We start from the raw sequence: 21,218 nt of genomic DNA, 5'->3' as shown, positions 1-21,218 counted from the left end.
TATGGATCACATGGTTGATACTGGACAGCTAGAGGGGCTTCAGATTTCTGGTTCACGACCCTTCATTGCACAAGCCTATGCAGATGATTCATTCTTCATGCCAAAGAACAGTCCATTGGAGATTTGCCTCTTGATGGATACCCTTTCAGATTTTGGGTTGGCAGCTGGTCTTAAAATTAATTTTCAGAAATCAAAACTCTTGCCTCTCAAGCATTGTGACTGGCATGCTATCCTGTGGCCAGGCCAGTTTATTTATCCGGAAAACATAGTAAGACATTTGGGCTATCCTATTGGCTGGAAAATCAGCAATAAGCAACAAATGTCGTGGGTGTCAAACAAAATTCAGGACAAATTAGAATATTGGAAGATCTCCACTTGGCCTCTGCATGTACGGCTTCGAATTGTCCAGTCTATTGTTCTAGCTTATGTCCAGTTCTACCTTCCTCTATTACATTGGTCATCTCGAGATCTCACATCTTTTATGTCTCAAGCCATGGAGATTTTTTGGAAAACTAAGCTTCATAAAAAAGCTTTACGGTTGCTCAAAATGGACTTGCTTTGCTCACCAAGAATGCATGGTGGTTTGAATATAATAAACATCAAATATCATGTGTTGGCAAGAAAGATCACTATGCTCAAGACATTTTTTCAACAAGAGCAGCCTTGGTCTATCATGCTGGCAATTTTGTGTGGTCAGATGAGCACAAATGCTTATGGACATTGGCTAGTTGATCCATCGGAAGTAGTACTTGGAAAATTTCAAGGTAAAATCCCTGGTTGTCCATTTTCTAATTCCTTGATTCAGGACTGGAAGCAAGTACTCTCTCACATCAAATGGTCTCCCCATCCTGCTTCTATAGCTTGTTCACTCAGAATGGAAAGTATTCATTGGAGTGCTGTGTTTTCCTCTTCCCTTGCTGTTCAACAACCCATCAGAGCTTACAATCTTATGAAATTGGGTATCCGGTTCATTGATGATGTGGTAGATATGCAAGGAAATATTCTCACTTTTCCAGTAGCATGTCGACAATACAATCTGGGCATGCATCATAGACCTATTTGGAAAGCTATTGCTGATCTCCTACTCCCTCTGGTTCCGATTCCGACATTGAATGTCACAGACAGGCTTCAAGATTGGCACCTTCAGTCTTCAAGTCCAAGCATATCCTCTAGGCCTTTGCAGTTATTGACTTCTATACAGGCTTATCGATTGATATTACCTCCTCCCTGGATTGCCCATCATGCTAATTCTCTATGGCATTTGAACAAATCATTAGCCTGGTGGAAAGGAAAATTGCAATTGATATGGAAGTTGAAAATGCCATTGAAGCAACGACTCTTTCTATGGAGATGTATTGTTGGTATTCTTCCACTGGGAGTGAAATTGGCTCAAAGACGGATAGCTTCACCTCTTTGTCCAAGATGTCACCTTACATCTGAGAGTATTCCGCATTTATTGTGGTTTTGTTCATATTCCAGAGACCTTCTAGATAGAATCTCCTATTTCTTATCTCTCAGATTTCCAGCACACAGGTTCTACAGGTTTTTCTGGATGTATGGCAAACTATCAGATTCTTTGTCACAGTATTCTCTCTTCTTCCACTGGATCAGATACTGGGCCTTATGGACCCTCTGGCTACAGCGCAATCAAGCATATCTGAATTCTCCCCTTCAGCATCCTTATGAGTTCTTCAGAGCCTCATTGCGGCAGTTTTTATATGATGCCTTACATGAGGAAGATTTGGATGTTTCTTGTATTCAACTTTTCTTTTACTGCTTCTGATGGATAGGGCTTTGGCTCTCTTTTGAGCACTGCCCGGATGTAAATGAATGTTTCATAATATAAGTATCTTGGTTTCACAAAAAAAAAGTGTGTGTGTAGAGAGAGAGAGAAAGAGAGAGAAAGAAAGAAAGAAAGAAAGAAATTTTATTAAAGGACCACGGAAGGCCATACATGGCCTATGGGACACAAAATTATCCGAAAGGAAAATACATCATCAACGATGCGCCAACTAGGTGGCCTCATCGTAATACAGCTAAGATGCCAAAAATGGCTACAAAAATCCTAGATACAAAATGAAATGAAATAGAGTACCAAAAATGCCTAGATACAAAATGTAAAATATGAAATATGAGGAACATCGTCTTCCCTAAGGGGTCTGTGATCCAAAGAAATGATGGAAGTCATGGCCATCGACCATGCCTCCTGCCATGAGTGTGAAGATCTGGGCAAGTGTCAAGTGGGCTGCTGGCGGTGCCAAGTCTCCATGGAGCAATCTCCTCCGAAAATCTGCCATCATCCTCCGTCGTCTAGAAATAAAGCGACGGGTACGGCCTCTGTGTAAGATCATCCTGCGGTGCTGCCGGATCATGTCATATGTACATCCTCGGGGTGGAACCATCGGTGCTCTCTGGCAAGCTGGGCTATCTCTGTGCTCATGGTCCTGCGCCTCGTCCTGCTCCTCATGAATAACCAGGTCTCTGGCAGGGATGCGACGGTGCTCTCTGAGGAATCTCTCTCTGTATATGGTGATCTCCCTGATGAACAACGCTAAGCAATACTGATCCTCATACTCCATAATCCGAGAGAGAGGTCCAAATCCGTGCCCAAATAAACAGTGAAATCTGCCACGGATCTCATAATATAAAGGGCATCTGCAAACGAAGTGCTCCTCAGTCTCCACCTCCCCCATAGTGCAACAAGGGCATATCCTAGTCTCTCGCCTGGGTCTATGTCCGGTAGCTGTACAACGCATCCTGCCGGCCTCAACGTCTTATCTGTGGGAAGATACCTTGAGCTAGCCCAAGGCAATCTTGAGTGAGTGCGACATATGAACGCCGATATATCCTGGGGATATGATGAAGCCATCCTCTGAAATCTTGAGAAAATGGTCACGATATGTGGCCATCTTCGTAGGAAGCTCCGTGGGATGAACCCAAGTGCGAAACGTGTGTAGCTGCAACAAATCTGCCCTGATAACCTGACTGAGCTCATGTCGAGTGAGAGGGAGGCGAGGGGCATCTATGCTGTATCGAAATGGTGGCAGCCTATCCATATCCAAGCCCAACGAGGTGAGCCATGTGGAGAGTGTGTGGTACAACAAAAAGTATGACCTCTCTCCGCTAACATCTGCGAGGATGTCAGTGCTAGCCACGGTAATCGTGCTCTGCCTGCTGCTGAGTCTCCGAGCGCCCTGATCTTATGCAAGTATGTAACTGACTGAAATGCTGCATCTAGCGCTAGGGGTGTAGCTCCGAACTCTGCGAGCATAATCTGATGCGGTACCATGGGCTTCGCTCTGATCAATCTGGAGAACATGATGATCTGTAACCTCTCTACTCGTCTCCAATCTGCAACACTGAGATCTCCTACCCAAAAGGGGCTAGCATACATGGCTGCAGGTCTCACCAGCGTATCGAAAAGTAAGGACTTCGTGTCAAGATGCTGAAAATGTGACTGTGCACACTACCTCTCGAGAAGAGCCAAGGCGGCATACCCTCTACTGATCCTATCTCGTGCTGCATGCGTCATGGAGAAGACTGGACCTCTAAATGTGGCACCCAAATATGTATACTCCCTGACTAGCTCCACCTCCTGCCCATCAAATGTGAAAGAGAACTCGCCTCTCCTATAAACCTGGTATGACGTGTTGAAGACCATGACTTTGGTCTTCCCAAGGTTTACAGACAACCCTCTGTCCTGACAAAAGCTGTGGAGTGCATGGAGATGTGCCTGTAAACCCTGCTGGGAGGAAGAAATAAGAACCACGTCATCTGCATAGAGGAGAATCGGTATCGTGGATCCTGCCAGTAAAGAACCTGTACCACCCATCGTCTGTATGTACATCTCTAACTCATCGATATAGAGACCAAAGAGTGTCGGAGACAAAGGACACCCCTGCTTCACCCCTATCGTACTGCGTACTTCCCCCGACAGCCCCGCCCGTGTCCTGACTCTACCTGTGACTCTCTCATACAAGGCCATGATCGCCCATTGAATCTCCCCACTGAATCCCAAGTCACGAAGTCGCTGGAAGAGTCTGAAACGCGGCACAGTGTCAAATGCCTTTCTGAAGTCCACGAAGCACTAATAGAGCCGTTGCTTACGTGACTTCGCCTCCTCAATCAAAGCCCTGAGTATGAAGATATGATCTAGAGTCGAGTGCTCTGCACGAAATCCTGCCTGCCCTCTAGTTCTCATACCTGTCGCCTCGGCATGGTCATTTATATGTCCTTCTAGAATGGTCGCATAAATCTTGGCCATGACATGGCCAATCATAATGGTCCTGTAGTTCGACGCCTCCAAAGGATCCCCCGACTTGTGTATGGGTACTATAGTATTTTCTAGCCAACTAGGTGAAAGACCTGTACAAATGGACTCGTTAAAAAGACGGGAGAGGACTGTAGCTAAGGCATCAATCCCATGGGTTACATACTCCGCTTGCAATCCATCATGGTCCTTAGCTCTCCCAGTCTTCAAACGATGAACTGCTGCTCGGACACTACTAGATGAGAATAAGGCAGAGGAGGTGGGTCTACGCACATGGGATAAGTCGATTTGTGGTTGGTCTGGAATATCATATAAAGTGGAAGTATAGGCAAGCCAAACCTGCGGGTCTGTAAGAGGAGTTTGAGATTTCAAGTGAAGGAATTTCTTCCAGAATTCCTTGGAATCACAGCTGAAAAGTAAACTTCTCAGCTCCTCCTCATTCCGGGCTAGAAATTGGCGCTTTTTGCGTCGCACCAAACGCTTGTAACTCTTCTTGGTCTCAATCAGGAGGGGAGACTTCTCCTGTGTCTCAAGGCGAAGCTTCCTGCGGAGTTCTTTACACTCCTCATCATACCATACATTACAAGGCACAAGACCGACTGGTGGAGGACCGGATGTGTGGCAAGTGACGGGGAAGGACTTGTGGGCTGCCGAGATGATGGAGGTATGTACAAGGTCCCACCGATCCTGTGTGGAGGGTAGGGCATCGAGAAGGTGCGGACGGAGAAGACTACTCAGGTGCTGGCTATAAATATCATCGAACTGGTGGTCAAAATGAACCTCATAGTATGGCTGACGCTCATGATGTCTAGAAGGGGGTGCATGAGGAATCTGGGTAAGAATAAAGTGCAGACGTGCATGATCGGCTGAAGGCATAAGAGGGTCGACTGTGAGAGAGAGAGAGAGAGAGAGAGAGAGAGAGAGAGATTGCTGATCATCAATCCAACATCCTTTGTTTATCAAATACAAATTGGGGTAGGTACTATTTTTTACTTTATAATAAGGAAATGCAATAATGGTAAATAGGAAAGCATCCAAAAGAGTAGCAGATGTATGCTTCGAAGATCATATATATGACAGCACTTGGCGTTGAGAGGAACGAAAATGCATTTACTCAACAGAACCATCAATGGACATTTAATAACTGAATACAAACCAGACCTTAAGTTCTGCTGCTAGCTCCTGATGCATTAAATGATATATCCGACATCTCCATGGACCTGAATTTCTTGGGAATTGTATTGTGGAAATACAGCAAGTACCCTTTTTTAGAGGGTATGCAACATTATCGAACATTATCATATGACAGGGATCATCCAACATTATCATATGACAGGGACCATCCATGTTTTTGTCAACATTCCCCTTCTCATCAAGAATGCTGACTGCAAGGTTTTCCAAAATGCCACCAGCAGAACACTCGTTTGGGACCTGATAAGACAAAAGTCTCATGAGGAGAAGGAAAAAATTGTTGTTGATGGACACATATTTTCTTATGCATCCTGTCACGTGAAATCAGGTCTTATGGATTATATGAATATGTGACAAAGAAAGCACTCGTGCAATACACACCCTGGATATTATTTGAAGTGTTCTTCGTAAAAGAGAGAACTCTCTCTCAAATAACAGTTTCTTTGCACCAGTATATACAGAGATTTTGGCTGCATCCACAAAAATGACAGGTTTAGTAGGTCAATTCATCATTGGGAAATCATCTCTCTCATTAAAATTGTTCAGTACTAGGCAAATCCATATTGCGATTAAACTCAGCAATGACTTGGAATAATGGATAAACATTTATACATCGAGATCTCAAAAGTTATTGTAGAGGAATGTGAGAATAGCAAAGAGAACTCTCCTCTGTTGGTCTGGTCCGAGAATTTTCCCTCCCAAAATCTGGAGACCATGCAGCAGTTCTCTCCACCTGCTCCAAATCCTGTTCCTTGTTCCTCTTATATAGGTTGTTCTTGGCAGTTCCTTTCCTATTGCAGCTTCCTCTTCTTGCTGGCCCTTAAATAAATCATCTCTTCTCAGTCGGATCACTAGCTCCTTCCCCCGGAAGCCATCTGCACCCTTTTAGACAAAATCATTGCTTATATTGCCCACTCTGTCTTCCTAGCCCCATTCAGCTTTACCAACAATTAACCCCAATGCCCGATATTGTGTCTTTCAAGATCTCTGCTTCATCACGTTACACTCATCATCACAATCCTACAAAAACCCCCTCACAGCCCATCACCCACTTCCTTTGTGTTGGCATACTCCTCTCAACCTTTCATACCCTCCCAAGGTTTCTCTCCCTACTCACACGTCCCCAGTTCCCTTATATCCAGAATATCATACACGAAAACAAGAGATCTTGTGTTCGTCGATATCAAGCCAGGCTATAAATTCAGAATCATTTGTAGAATATGACTGGATGGCGCAGCATATCGGGGAACCTAAGTGCCTCTTGTTACTAATTCCATGTCTTCCTTAAAATTGATGGAAGTGGTCTAGAGCTAGGGTAATCTCAATTTTGTCAACTTCATGGGGTATGAATCTGTGGGGAAAAGCCTCATACTAGGCTTAAGCAAGATAAAAATGGACAGCACAGTGAATCTCCCACCACAATAGAAGCTCCAAACACATTGCATCATTGATTACCATAGACAATGGTGAGGAACTCAAGTATCTGAGAGATATGCTTGCAGTAGATTTTTTTCCCAAACTCCAATAAGATTTCTGGAACTTTCAAGGAAACCCCCCCAAAAAAAACCTCTTTTATTTGTGTAGGACTCCTATTGTCCTAGTGTTTCTAGATAAAATCTCAAATGTTGGCATACACTACATCATAATCCTCTCCAAAGTGATAATCAAATAATGTCTCATCTCCAGTCTTCCATTGTCCACATTCTCGTTGCTTTCTCAATATACACTTGAAGAATGGTGTAGGGAGATGTAAATTTTAAAAAGTGTAATATACACTTGAAGAATGTCTGAGTAGAGTCGATCAAAATTTCAAGTGGTGTGATGTTGGAAAACTTAACAATAGAAGCATAGTTTTCCTATATGGTCTGCTGGTCAGACAGCCAAACCTTGAGTAGATTTAGTAATGTGATGTTACTGTTGATACCATTGTGACTGCCATTTTGTGGGATGAAAACCTTGAAGCAGTGCCTATATTCTCAAACAACGCTTACCATAAGTTATTGGAGAATCTGTTGTCTCTATTGAATACAATTCAGGTCCAAATATACTTGATGACAAGTCAACTCCTGATGATGGTTTCAGTTATCTATGACAAACAATTAAGTGCCATTTGTATAAATAAATGGTAGTAGCCCGTATGCCTGGTGAATCGCTGTACACCCTTTGCATTCATGCGCAGGGGTAATTCTAGGATGACTTTGATTTTATTGTAACTGATGGAAATCCCAATTTTGGACACTACGTGCCCCAGTATCACCCCATGGTTCACCCAAAATTGACACTCCAAGGGATTGAGGGAGATTCTATAGAGACGACATCTCTCAAATACCAATCTCAAATACTTAAGATGATCATCCCAAGTAGAAGGAACAAAAATGAATGTTTGAGGTGAGTTCTCGAGCTGCTCCTCTCCCCGTGAGGACCTGCCACCCCTCCTCCCCCTCTCTCAGCCAGCCCCCCCTCCCTCTCCCTCACCCTCGCTGCCCCCCCTCTCCCTCCCCTCGCTGCTTCTCTCCCTCCCCTCCCCCCCCTCCCTCCTCCCTCTCTCCCCTTTCTCCTCCCCCGCCCCCTTCCCTGCACTCCCTCTCCCCCGCCCTCCCTCTCCCCCCCCCCGCTGCCCCTTCCCCGCCCCCTTCCCCGCTCTCCCTCCCCCCCCCCGCTGCCCCTACCCCTTCCCCCGCCCCCTTCTCCTCCCCCTCCCTCCCTCTCCCCCCCCCCCCCCCGCTGCCCCTACCCCGCCCCCCTCCCCCACCCCCTTCTCCTCCCCTGCCCCCTGCCCCGCCCTCCCTCTCCCCCCCTGCTGCCCCTTCCCCGCCCCCTCCCTTGCTCTACCCTACCCCCTCCGCCGCTCTCCCCCACTCTCCCACCCTTCCGCCCCTCCCTCTTTCCCCTCCCTCCTAACCCGCCGCCCCCTCCCTCCCTCCTATCCCCCACCCTCTTCTCCTCTCCCCCGCCAACACTCTCCCTCTCCGCCTGCAACCTCCCCTTCCCCCACCCCCTTCCTATCTCCTTCCCTTCCCCGCTCTCCTACCCTCTCCTTTCTCCTTCTTTCTGCGCCCGTGTTCAAGGGCGTGCTGGGCAATAATTTCACGGACGGAGCTTTTTCAGTGTTGGAATCGGCCTTTTCACATCAATTGGCGAATGGATCCCCATTCAGCCAATCTCCGTCCACTTCCACCGGCCGTGAGAACCGTCATTTTTTCAGAAGACGAGTTGCAGCAGCTCAAGAAAGATGTGGAGTTAGAGGGCTCTACATCACTATTCGGCCGCATCTTTGGGTCATACCCTTCCAGATCACAGGCTAGAGACTGGATGCTGGCGGCGTTACCAGGAGATCTCGCCCCACACCTCAGGGATATTCGACTCCTGGGACGTGGATTCTTCCAAGTGATTTTTGACTCCCACGAGTCCACAACCCTTGTTCTCAAAGCTAATCCCCTGGCTTTGGGTTCAAGGAGGATCTTTCTTTTACCCTACACCTTGGGCTTCGATCCAATCGAGGAGGACAAGCGGGTCACATCACTGTTCATTAGATTCATGGTCTTCCTCAGGTCTACTATCAACTGCTTGCCACTATCGAAGCCACATTTGGAGTGGTTATTGAGATCCCCACCTTTCCTGGCATGCCTTCTTCCTCGGCAGAGGCAGTCAGTGCAGATGGGGTGCCTCGTGTTAGGGTCATTGTCTCTGACCCTAACATCTCAAATGACCACATCATGCTTCAGCGTCCAAACGGCTCTCTCTTTCGACAGAGAGTCGAGATTTCAGGTAGACAGGACCAGTGCAGGATTTGCAGGACCCTTGGGCACTTTGCTAGAGACCGCCCAAGGAAGAGAAAAAGACCCAAGAGGTCTTCTGGTGCGGCTCCTTCACGTACTACCCTGACTGCACCTCTCCAGCACCCTGGAGCAGCAGGGCACCCTGCTTCGCGCACCCCAGGACCACCAGGGGCAGCAGAGCACCCAATGCCGGCGGCACACCCAGTACTACGGTGGAGAGCTATCAGAGCCGCTCCCTTACCTCAGGAGGAGACCTTTGATCCTATTCAGACAAACGCCTTCCAGACTCCAGAGGTGGATATTGCTTCAGCCCCAGACACTACAGTTCCACATCAGGAGGGGCCTTTAGATGCACCAGCCCCAGTCACCTTGGTTGCTGACCACGAGGGGGCTATAGGCACTTCTTCCCCGTAGATTGTTCCTGCCACAGTCAGGACGACCGAGAAAGTGCAGGCACAGATGAGGACTCCATATTCCTCTTCAGCCCAACCATAGGCCTCCTCAGCACCCACCTCCAGTTCTGCTGATAGAGGCCTGGCAAGTCCTTCTCCTCCATCTTCCACGAGTGCAGGTCTTCTTCGCACTCCTCGGCCAAACTTGCTTATCATGAACTCTATTTCAGCACTGGCAGATTCGGTGACTCTCATGGATGATGAGGAGTTTGTGCCCTCCACCTTAGGGGTCCCGGTTTTGGGGATTCCTTTTGATAGGGCCTCCTCTTCAGCAGGTGTGGGGATCCTCTCACCTGTTGAGTTTCTTGCCCTCAGCAGGAGTGTTTCGGCCCAGGGGAAGATGGTCTCCTCTACTAGGCCGGGTAAGCCTTTCCATCCAGCATCCTCCCGTCGATGAGGATAGTCAGCTAGAACATATAGGGCCTAGGCGGAGTTCCACACCGTCGCCGTAGGCAACTAATCCGGAATCAGCTTCAACCAGGTCTCACTGGAGGTGCTATTGATATCCTTTTTATCCAGGAACACAAGTTGGATGCAAGTGATTGCTCTAAATCAGACAAACTGTTTTCAGGACATACCTTCTGGTCGCCTGCTATGGGCACAAGGGGAGGTACTTGCATTTCGGTCTCTTCCTCTATTCTCCCCTTGGTTGCTCGTCATGGTATTATTTCCCCCTATAGAGCTCAATGGATCATTATTTCGATTGGAGGGCGTAAGATTGGTCTTCTCAATCTTTATGCTCCCAACAACAGAGGGGAGCGGATCTCCTTTTGGAAGGAGTTACTCTCTTGGGCCCCCATTGCAGATTCTTGGATCATTGGTGGCGATTTCAACATGGTTGAGTTGCCATCAGACAAAAAGGGAGGCAGACAGGGTGGAATTCATTCTTTGGAGAGGGCAGCCTGGGATGCCTTTCTTTTTCAGTACAGTGGCGGAGACACTTGGTTGGATGATGCCTTTCATGTTATGCAACAGTCACTCCTGTATTCTTGGTCGAACAGGAGAATACACATGCCCATTCATGCATGTATTGATAGATTTTATGTAGACGATTGGGCACTTGACAGAGGAGGATCTGTATGCATTTCTACTGGGGTTTCCACCTCAAATCATTTTCCAGTGGTGTTGCAGATCCTTGAGCCTCATTGAAGAGGACGTTCTACCAGTGTCAAGATTCTGGATGCTTTTTATGCAGAGGAGAGCCTCACGGAGGATATTTTACAGATTTGGGTTTCTCACATATAGGGTGGAGCTGTCCGCCCTTCTCAGGTAGCTACAACCTTATCCGAAATTAGTGACTATTATCATATAGTAGCTGATTCCAGGAGACGTGAGATTGGTATACGCCAGCAGTTAGCGTCTCTTCAGAGGGCAGAGCAGAAGAGGCCCACAGATGCTTGGATTCAGGAGCGCCTTGCTGCAGCGAGGGCTCATTTGCAGACATTGTTGGATCAGAGAGCAGAATATGCCTTTCATGCACGGGAATCCTTTTGGATTCAGATGGGTGGTAGGGTCAACGAACACTTTTTCTCTAGAGATAGTGTCTCATAGCTTGTTGACTCAGACGGGGTGTTACAGTCAAAGATCCTGATGCTGTCATTCGTGTAGCTTCAGATTATTTTGCATCCCTTCTTACAGTAAATCCGGGCACACAAGCTGTAGATGATGCCAGAGAGGTTATTTGGCAGTGTATCCCTGTACTGGTGAAGGATGAGATGTATGTTTCTCTAGATGCACCTTTCACCAATGCAGAATTTAAAACTGCATTACTTGCCCTTCACAAGGGCAAGTGCCCAAGTTCGGATGGACTTACCCCTTCCTTTTTTATTACTTTTTGGGAGCAGATTAATGATCACATCACATCAGCCCTACAGGGCATGTGGGACTCTGGTGAGATGCCGGACTCACTTACAGATGGTCTCATTCATCTCATCCCAAAGGGGGGTAATAGGAATCTAGTGTCTCAATACCCATCACTCTATTGGGCATTTTTTAGAAGATTCTGGCGAAAGCCATCCGTCTGCAGCTACAGGTTTTTCTTCCAGATTTGATTTATGACACGCAGACAGGGTTTCTGCATGGCAGAAGTATATTTGATAACATTTTCTCATTTTGGGAGGCCTCGGAATGGGCCATGCAGAGCCACCAGAGATTGGCCATTCTACTCTTGGACTTTGAGAAAGCTTATGACAGAGTAGACTGAGATTTTTTAGAGGGTACTCTATCCCGCTTTGGTTTTTCAGATGCATGGATTAGAGGAGTATCCTCTCTCTAGAGATCAGCCCATAGCCAGGTGCTCATTGGGGGGGTAAGAGGGAGAGGTTTCAGATTTCCAGATCAGTCCGCCAGGGATGTCCTCTTGCCCCTTTTCTTTTTCTGTTTGTGGCGGAAGCTATGCGAATCTACCTTAGATCTCAAGCTGATATTTATGGGCTGAGGCTTCCTATCGACTAGGAAGAAGAGCTCCTAGATAGTGAGCTAGCAGATGACACGGCTGTTTTTTTGGATGCCACCCCCAAGACACTCACTTCCTTACGGACAGCCTTGGATTTATTTTGCACGGCTGCAGGTGCACACATTAATTGGCATAAATCCAATGGTTTTTGGATTTGTGATGGTGACACCCCAGATTGGGGTGATGATATTGCCTTCACTTGGGTACAGAGGGGCGTCTCTGTCAGATATTTGGGCTGCCAGGTTGGGGGGCATCTCTCCCTCACAACAGTTTGCTCCGGTGTTGGAGAGCATCAGAAGAAAGCTCCTTTTCTGGAGCTCAGCCAAACTTGACTTGGCTTCCAGGGGGGTGGTGGTTAATCAGGTTCTTCTAGCCACAGCATGGTTTGTTTGCTCTTGTTGGTGCCACTCTAGGGATTGTATCACTCAGCTTAAGAGGCATGTACAAAACTTTTTGTGGAGTGGTCTAGATGGCTCAACTGATGTTACAGCCAGGGTGGCTTGGGAGACCTTGATTCTTCCTACAAGAGAATGGGGTTTGAATATCATCGACGCGGATCTACAGTGCAGAGCCTTACTCTGCAAGGTCGTTGTGAGAGGACTTATGCCAGGGCAAGAGCCTTGCAAGGATTTCTTTATCAGATGCATACAGTCTCGCCACCCACTTCAGGACAGGATTGGACACATAGCACCAAATGGGTTTTCACCACAGCCCACCTCAGATCTCCCTCTTCCCCTCTTATGGTTGCTATCCTGAAAGCATGGGCCAGCTTCAGGAGTACACTTCGCAGGATTCCCCATCATGTGGAATGACAGCATTTTAGATGAGCATGGCAGACCACTTGGAGCTTCTCCTTACATGCAGTGGCCAAGATGGAAGAGGGGCCCTGCTTCTACCATGGGAGCATGGAAAGCATTCAGGAAGCTTCTTGCAGACCAACATGCACATATGATTCTTAATCTCAGAGGAAGTGCAGGGAGAGTCCAGCAGATTGATGCAGCCTTGCCCTTGGATTGGGTGGACACAGATGACATGCCTTTTTCTTGCTCCACCTGGATGGGGTCTTTTTCCAGATTGGGAGTTCCTTTACAGGTGATTGCTTTTCATGACACACATGAGGATGTCTTAGTCTTTGATGTTTCTTTGGGGGGCAGGCTGTCCAGATCCACAGAAGATATCTTGTTGGAGGCACCATTTCAGCCAGTCAGGAAGTGGGCTTCATGGAGCATGGCTCTCTTTCACAGTGGCACTTGGATCCTGACCCGCTTCTCATTGCCCTGGGCTCATGGAGGCTGTGGCTCTATGGAGGTGTCCCAATTAAGTTTTTGCAGTGGGACCCTGGGGAATGGGAATGGATAGATGAAGGGCACCGAGAGAAGGGCATCCCCTTCTTTTGTTACACGGTCAGTAATGGCAGGAAATTCCAGCTCAGCTCTAGGGGTTGGAGGCCTACCAGAGCTCCTCATTGGGAGAACTTTCAGATTTCTGCTGACTTGGCAGAGGCTATGAAAATCCCACCGAAATAGAAAAATCACTCTCTTCTTTTGGCTTTCTATTCATGGTGGGATAGCAGTGAACCATTGGAGATCCGCCCTCGTTGCCTTTCTACTTCAGAGACTGTACAGCACTACCTTTGGGATTGCAGACATGCGAGAATCATATGGAAGGGGATTGCAAGACTTTTCAGCACTTTTGTTCGCCTCCCCTTCTATATGACCTGGGGATCAGTGGCTTGGCTCACTCTTTCAGGGCCCCATGTTTTCTTTGAGAGACATGACTCCTCTTGGGCTCTTCACATCCGACGATACCTTGTGGAGTCGTGCTCTCTAGAGGATGTTCCGGCCACTCTCTTCAGGGCTGCTCATTCCTCGGTTGACTCTTCATGGGAGATCTTAGCTAGCATTGTAGCATGGCACATTTGGAGAGCCAGATGCACTGAGGCTTCCGAGGGTTCTTAGGTTCAACCTTCTCAGATCTTGGCCAGTACTTGGACAAAGACGGTACACACTCTGATGGCCATTTGGGCGACCATGCAGGGATCCTCTCGAGCAGCCTCCTCCAGGAGAGTTGCTTTTCTCAGAGATTGGAGAGACTCTCCGTTCTTTGCTGAGACTTCTAGTTGGCATTTTCTGCCTCAGCCTTGGCTTCTTTCTACCTCATTCTTCTGAGGTGTTTTTTATTACATGCTTAGCATGTTGTATTTCCGCACAAAGCTTGCTCTAGCGAGTTTCTTTCTTACTTTATAGAAGTTTCTTTTTTGCAAAAAAAAAGAACACACATATCATCTAGGAAAACTTTTAAAAAATCCCTCAAAAACATTAGCTGTTGGAATCTGTGATCATCTAGAAGGCATTTGAAGAACCTATAGAGGAAGCAGGTCTTTGTCCCCTAAAGACCACTGCATATAGTGAGAAATACCTAGAGGTTCTATGAGATGGGCTGATGTAAATATCCATCTAGTACTATCATTCCAATCTCCACCAGTGGAAGGAGTGCAGGACTGTATGCATTTCAAGAAGAAATCCTTCCAAGGTTAAAACCCTGGCAAGAGTCCTCTAACCATCACCTTGCATAGCAAAGCTCTGCTCTGTAAGTTTGGATCTGATATAATGAGGCCACATTTCCACTTCAGTAGGTAAGAGTCTCCCTCTCCCAAGCTACCTTGACACTGGTATATGCTGAAGCATCTAGACCAATGCAAATAAAATTCCTTATCGCTCTTTTGAATTGAGTGATGCAATCCCTTGAATGGCATCGACAAGAACAAATAAACCAAGCCGTGGACAATAATACTTGGTTGAATGCCGCTACCTAGAAGCAAGGTCAAGTTTACCTGAGCTCCAAAAAAGAAGCTTTCTTCTGACACTCCACAACACAAGGGCGAATTGACGCGATGGAGAGATGCCCACACCAACCCGGCAACCCAAGTACCTGATAGGCATACTCCTTTGGGTACAAGTAAAACCAAAATCAGCACCCTAGGCTGGAGTGTCCTCATTACTAAACCAAAAGCCTTGGATTTGTTCCAGTTAATGTTTTGCATTGCAACAGGTGCATCCCTTTGGCTATATAGTGGCTGCCCCCTTTAGCATCTACCATGGGACCTACGAGGGTGGAAATGGATCGATAAAACATCCCCTAATGCGACCATCTCTTTCTTCACGTAGTCAAGAATGCTTTCAGATGATACCTGGTTACTTTGTGAAGAAAGAGATGGTCTTATTAGGGGATGATTTATCGATCTATTTCTTTTTTTTTTCCATAAAAGAGACTTCTATTAAGTATGAAGAAATACATCATGCTCGGCATGAGAAAAAAAAGTCACTCTAGAGGAGTAAATCAAAACTCAAAATGAGCTAGAGAGAAACCAAGGTTGAGGCTGAAAATGCCACCTCAACCTGATGTAGTCTCTGAGAAAAATCCAGAGCCCCTTATTGGAAGGGTTATCAGGTATTAACCGATTTGCAAAGAGTCTTTTGGAGAAGGCTCTGGAAATCCCAAAGAATTAGAAACATTACCTTATTTCTTTGGCTTTTCATACATGGAAGGATTGCAGTAAATAGGTGGAGATCCAGGTCTGGTGCAAACTCCACTTGTCCTAGGTGCTCGTTTGCAGAGGAGTCGGTTCATCATTGCTTATGGGACTGCAAACATACAAGAATCATTTGGGTAGGGGTTGCCCGGATTCTTAGCACTTTTATTCCCTATCCTTTCTTAGGAATCAGTGGCCTGGCTCTCTTTGTCAAGATCTCAGATTTTCTATTAGTGGCAAGATGCTTCCTGGGCCATCTCCATTCGATAACACCTAGTTGAGTCTTGCTCTCTAGAGGATGTGCCTATCTCCTGGTATAGACCATTACATGCTGATGTAGATTTTACCTGGGAGATACTGGCTAGTATTACTGCTTGGCAGATCTGGAGGGCCAGATGCACAGAGGCCTTAGATGGATCACAAGTCCACCCTTCTCATACTCTGGCCAGTATTTGGGCTGATACTATTCATACTCTGATGGCCAATTGGGCGAGCATGCAGGGGTCCTCGCGAGCAGCCTCTAGGTTATATTCCTTACGGAATGGAGAGGATAATCCAACCTCTACGATTGATCTGGAACCTTCTGGCATTACTGACTGTCTAACCAAAAAAAGGAAGAATCCTCTCTTGGTTCCTTGCAATAATCCATTCCCACTCTCCTGGGTCCCACTAAAGATACTTTATGGAGACTCCTCCATACAGCTCCATGAACCCGAAATAGAGAGATGCGAGCTTGGATCTATATGCCAAGCAGAGAGACCTATGAAAGGATAAACCAATGTGTCTCTAGGGTCTTTGGAGAGTGTGGTGCGATATGTTACTGAGCACTTACCATGCCAACAAAATGAAGTTGATAGCAAGCTTCCAATTGTGTTGTTGCAGCCATTAACATGACATGGTAAGTTGGCCATGTGGCAAGTCGGCCAACTCAATTGTTGGTTCTGCCATGTCACCTACTAAGTTGGCATGCGTAGGCCATAGTTGATCAAAGGAAGAGTTGCACTCTCCTTACCACAATATCTCAGGATTGTTCCACATAGCCTAAGATTCTAACAGGCTGAAAAGGCATGCCCAAAAGAATCACCTGAGGACATAGACAGCCTGCTACCTGATTGTACATCAAAGACCAAGGCATCCTCTTGTGCCCCCAAGAAAGCAATAACTTGAAGAGGTATACCTGTTCTCAAAAAAGCCCCCATCCAAAGTGAAAATACCACAGGCCTGTCATTTGTAACTCTACAAGATAGTGCCAAAAAGCCAGATACATTTCTTGTCCTATCAACGTTGTGCTTGGTGTAGAGAAACTCTTTCTCCCCTTGACTGATTTTTAAGAGGTAGAGTTTCTTCCTTTGGTGACATTGTTCTTGCATTTCCTATTGATAGAGCATCTCTTCCACAAGCGTGGGGGTCCTTTGCCCTGTGGATTTCCCTCCTCTCCACTACACTAGGGGATCTTTTGCACACAAGGGAGGTGTTTTTGACGCTAGGTGGGATAAGCTTTTCTAGCCCACTTAAGCCCGCCAATGAGGATTGCTAGTTGGAATATTTAGGGCCTTGGTGGTGTGCCTCATTGCCGAGGAAGGCAGCTAATTCATAATAACCTCCATCCAAGTGTCACTAAGGGTCCTATTTAATATAAAAGAGTGATATATTCAATTCAAAACAAATCATACAACAGGTGGGAGAGAAAGTACTCTATCCCTAGCCTCAACAATGTGGCAAAAAAGCCATGGTGGTGGACTAAAATGCCATGACATCCCAAAAGGGGTCAAATGAAAAAACAAGGAGCAGTCCCATGTCCTCATGAAGGATATAAGTCTCCCACGAGCTGCCAAAGAGGTTCCTGTACACCGCTCCCATTGACTCCTAAGAGTGAAGATAATCTCCGCCCAAATGGAAGCGAGAGTGTCAGCCTTTGTGCATAAATGGCCCCCAAGGACAAAAGAACATCGCGAACACCATATCCGCCATAGGGTAATGCTGGAAATGACCTCCCAAGCTGACCCTGTAGCTGAAGTAGGCAGGGAATCTTGAGCTGGTACAGGTACCAAAAGCAAATCCTATGGCTCCATGATGCTGGCCTCTGTGGGACCCCCGTCTCTGGCGACGCTGCATGAAGAAACCGTGGTCTCCTGGCTTTGACTCAAAGAGAGTAAAGGCTCCAGATCCTCTCCCCCAAAGGGGAGCGTCCCATGTCATGAGAAAAGACTCGGATGTAACATATGAGAACAACCTGAAGATACCTGTCCAGACCACTCTAGAGCTGGGGCAGCTCCATAAACAATGCTTGCTAGATTCCTCTGCAAGCTGACAACGCATACATAAGGAGGATCTACCCATCTGCTGAAGCCAAGTACCCACAGGTATGCCTCTATGTATAGTGAGCCAAATAAAGTAGGAGACTTTCCTGGCTCTACTGATGCCCCAAAAGTGAGTCCAGTTGCTCAGCAAGAGCTCTGCAGTAAGTCCCTGTGCACGCCAATGCTAGGAGGCAGATGGTAGGTGATGAGAGTCTCTCTGCTGAAGCCTGTAACCTGCCCTCGTCGAGTACTGGAAAAAGGAAAGAGGACGATCGCTTGCCACCGGAGCAGGCCATGCCCACTCACCTGGGTCCCAGTCAAGCTCCGCAAGAGGTCGACCCTGAAAAATACAAAGTCTCCATTGGTACCCTCTTGGGTGATCTCTGAGGCCCACCTGGCTGAAACTGAAATGCAAACTCCTCCCCTCGTGCCATCCGCTGGGCTCCAATATGTCCGACTCTGTCCTTTGAGTAAGGATCTGCATCTGTCAATCCTGTCTTGGGAGAGCTTATGCTCCTGGATAAGCACAATGTCTGGAGGGGACCCTGAGGAAATAAACCGAAGGGAGTCCCTAAGCAACTGCAATCTAGAAACACCCGATCTACGACCATCTGCATCTGAGGTAAATCTGCGGCCGTTCAGTCCTCTCACATTCCATGAAATGATGGACAACCTAGATATCGGATGGAAGTGAGGGGGTGCCAGTGGCACCAACACAAATCTCTCTCTCTGACGGCGCAATCCAAAGTCGTCTCTGATCAAACTCCAAATCTGCCCCGACTCATGTAAAATGGCTCCATCAGAGGGAATAGTACTCTAGCGCGAACTGAGGAGCTGAAAGTCAAACCAACCAGCACTCCTGGGCACATCAAAATCTCCCTTCATTTATTCACACTAACTAGGTTCTACAGCCAGATCCTCATGCCGTCTTCTGTATAGCTACCCTTCTTTCTTTCCGCAATTCTCGATATGCCTACCAGATATAATGCTAGGTATAGAGTTTGGCAGGCTATTCCAATATTGGTGAACCCACATATGCTAGCCTCACTTAATGCACCTTTCCCAATCTAGAATTTAGGACTTCACTTCTTGCCATTCACAAGGGCAAGTGCTCGGGTTCAGATAGGTTGATAACTTTCTTTTTTGTTGCATTTTGGAACATGATAGGGGACCATATTATCTCAATCCTATAAGCATTTGGGACTCTTGTGCTATGCTTGATTCACTTATGCTATGCTTGATTCACTTACAAAGGGTTTCATTTATCTTATCCCAAAAGTGGGTTACAAAAATCTAATCTCCCAATGGAGGCCCATCACTCTTTTGGGCACTTTTTATAAGATTTTGGCGAAAGCTATCAGTTTTCCATTCTTCAAGATCTTATTCATAATATGTAGATGGGATTTGTGCATGGCCCAAAGCTTTTTTGACAGTTCAAGAGGCTTAATATTGGGGTATGCATAGTGGCCAAAGGCTTGCCATTCTAGTCTTAGATTTCGAGAAAGCTGACAATAGAGTGGAATGAGCTTTCTTAGAGGGCACCTTTCTATGTTTTGTATTTTCATATATACTTGAATCAAAGGCATCTTTTCTTTATATAGATTAGCCCACAGCCAAGTGCTTATCAGAGAGGATAGGGGAGAGAATTTTTCCAAGATCAATTCAACAAAATGCTCTCTCTTCCCTTTCATGTATTTGCTTGTGGCAGGAGGAGTGAGCGTCTTTCTAAGATCTCAAGTTGCCATTATTGGGTTGAGACTTCCCTTGAGACAAGATGAAGAGATCATGCACAATAAGCTTGCTAATGACACTGCTGTTTTTTGGGATGCCACTCCACACAGTCTCACCTCTTTCAAGGCAGCCTTAGATTTATTGTGTTCTGCAATAGGTGCACATATCAATTGGAATAAATTCAATGGTTTTGGATTAGCGATGAGGACATTGCATATTGGGGGACTGATTTTGGTTTCACTTGGATTATGATTGAGGGGTGTCTCTATCAGATACTTGAGCTGCCAGGTTGGCGCTTTCATAGCAGTTTGCTCCTTGACTAGAGAATATCAAAAGAACAAAATCTATTGGAGTTCAATCAAACTTAATCTAGCTTTCAAGAGGATTGTTGTTAGACTAGGTACTTCTAGCCAAGGTTTGTTTTATTTGCTCTTGTTGATGCCATTCTAAAGAATGCATCACTCAGCTTAGAAGACCTGTAATAAATTTTTGTGGAGTGGGCTAGATGGTTCGGTAGACACTAGAGCCAAGGTGGCTTGGGAGACTTTGATTCTCCCCATGCAAAAAAGGGGCCTCAATATAATTGATCCAGACTTGAAAGGTTGTGGCCAAGGTCTTTTGCCAAGACAAGAACCTTGAAGCAATTTTTTCATTTGTTGGATACATCATGTTCTACTTTCGCAAGTGGGGATTGGATGGGTAGTACCATGTGGATTTTTACTTCAGTGTATCTCAAGGTTCCAACCTTCTCTCTTATGGTTGCCATCCTGAAAGCTTGGGCATCTTGAGAAGTAATCATAGGAGAGAGTCCTCCCCTCTTCCCTCAAAGAGATTGACAAGCAGCCTATCATGTGGAATGATAGCATACTTATTGAGCATGACATACCTCTTGGTTTCTCTTGTTATATGCAATGGTCCGAAAGGAAGAGAGGAACCGCTCCTCTATAGGTGCTTGGAAAGATTTCAAAAACCTCTTAGATGATCGTTAATTCGAGTTAGTATAGGAATTAAGAGGAGGATTGAGAAGATTGATGCAGCTTTAACCATGGATTGGGTGGTTACAAATGGCAGACTACACCATCATCACTCATGACTTGGAGCCTTTACCAGGTCAGGTATCCCACTATAAGTCATAGGACTCCAACAAGATTACGGGGGTACCTAGGTTTAGCTTGGTTTTCATGTTCACATTGGGGGCAGGCTATCTAGGTCCAAGGATGAGGATATCCTTATGGACATCGCCTTTGTGCCGGTCATGGTTTCTTGACCTCATATTGGCATCTAAACCCTAACTTGTCACCTCCCTTTAGGTTCATAGAGGATTTGAATCTATTGACATGTCCTATAAAGCATTTGTAGTGGGACCCAAGGAAGTGGGAGTGGATTGATGTAGGGAACCAAGAGAAGAGCCTTTCGTTCTTTTGGTATAAGTAATCCCAAGAGGTTTCAACTCAAGTTTAAGGGCTTGAAGCCCACCAAAGCTCCTTATTGGGAGAATTTTTAAATTT

The 21,218-nt window shown here is 46.3% G+C and overlaps 1 protein-coding gene across 1 annotated transcript in view; it reads right to left on the bottom strand.

The window, feature by feature from the left end:
- GMI1 (gamma-irradiation and mitomycin c induced 1) overlaps nucleotides 1-21,218 on the bottom strand; it is a 309,165-nt gene that overhangs the window by 47,124 nt on the left and 240,823 nt on the right. Inside the window, exons 32-33 of the mRNA XM_087395876.1 lie at nucleotides 5,843-5,931; nucleotides 5,432-5,701 (exon numbers count right to left, since the gene is read on the bottom strand). Coding sequence (XP_087252002.1) covers nucleotides 5,432-5,701; nucleotides 5,843-5,931 — 359 coding nt within the window. The remainder of the gene's footprint in view (nucleotides 1-5,431; nucleotides 5,702-5,842; nucleotides 5,932-21,218) is intronic.

Source organism: Dipteris shenzhenensis, chromosome 24, assembly GCF_047967505.1.
Source record: "Dipteris shenzhenensis isolate YYH24624 ecotype China chromosome 24, Dip_SZ_1.0, whole genome shotgun sequence".
In the NCBI taxonomy this organism is placed as follows: domain Eukaryota; kingdom Viridiplantae; phylum Streptophyta; class Polypodiopsida; order Gleicheniales; family Dipteridaceae; genus Dipteris; species Dipteris shenzhenensis.
Note: the sequence above shows the minus strand (reverse complement) of the source record. Positions and strands in the feature narration are given on the sequence as shown.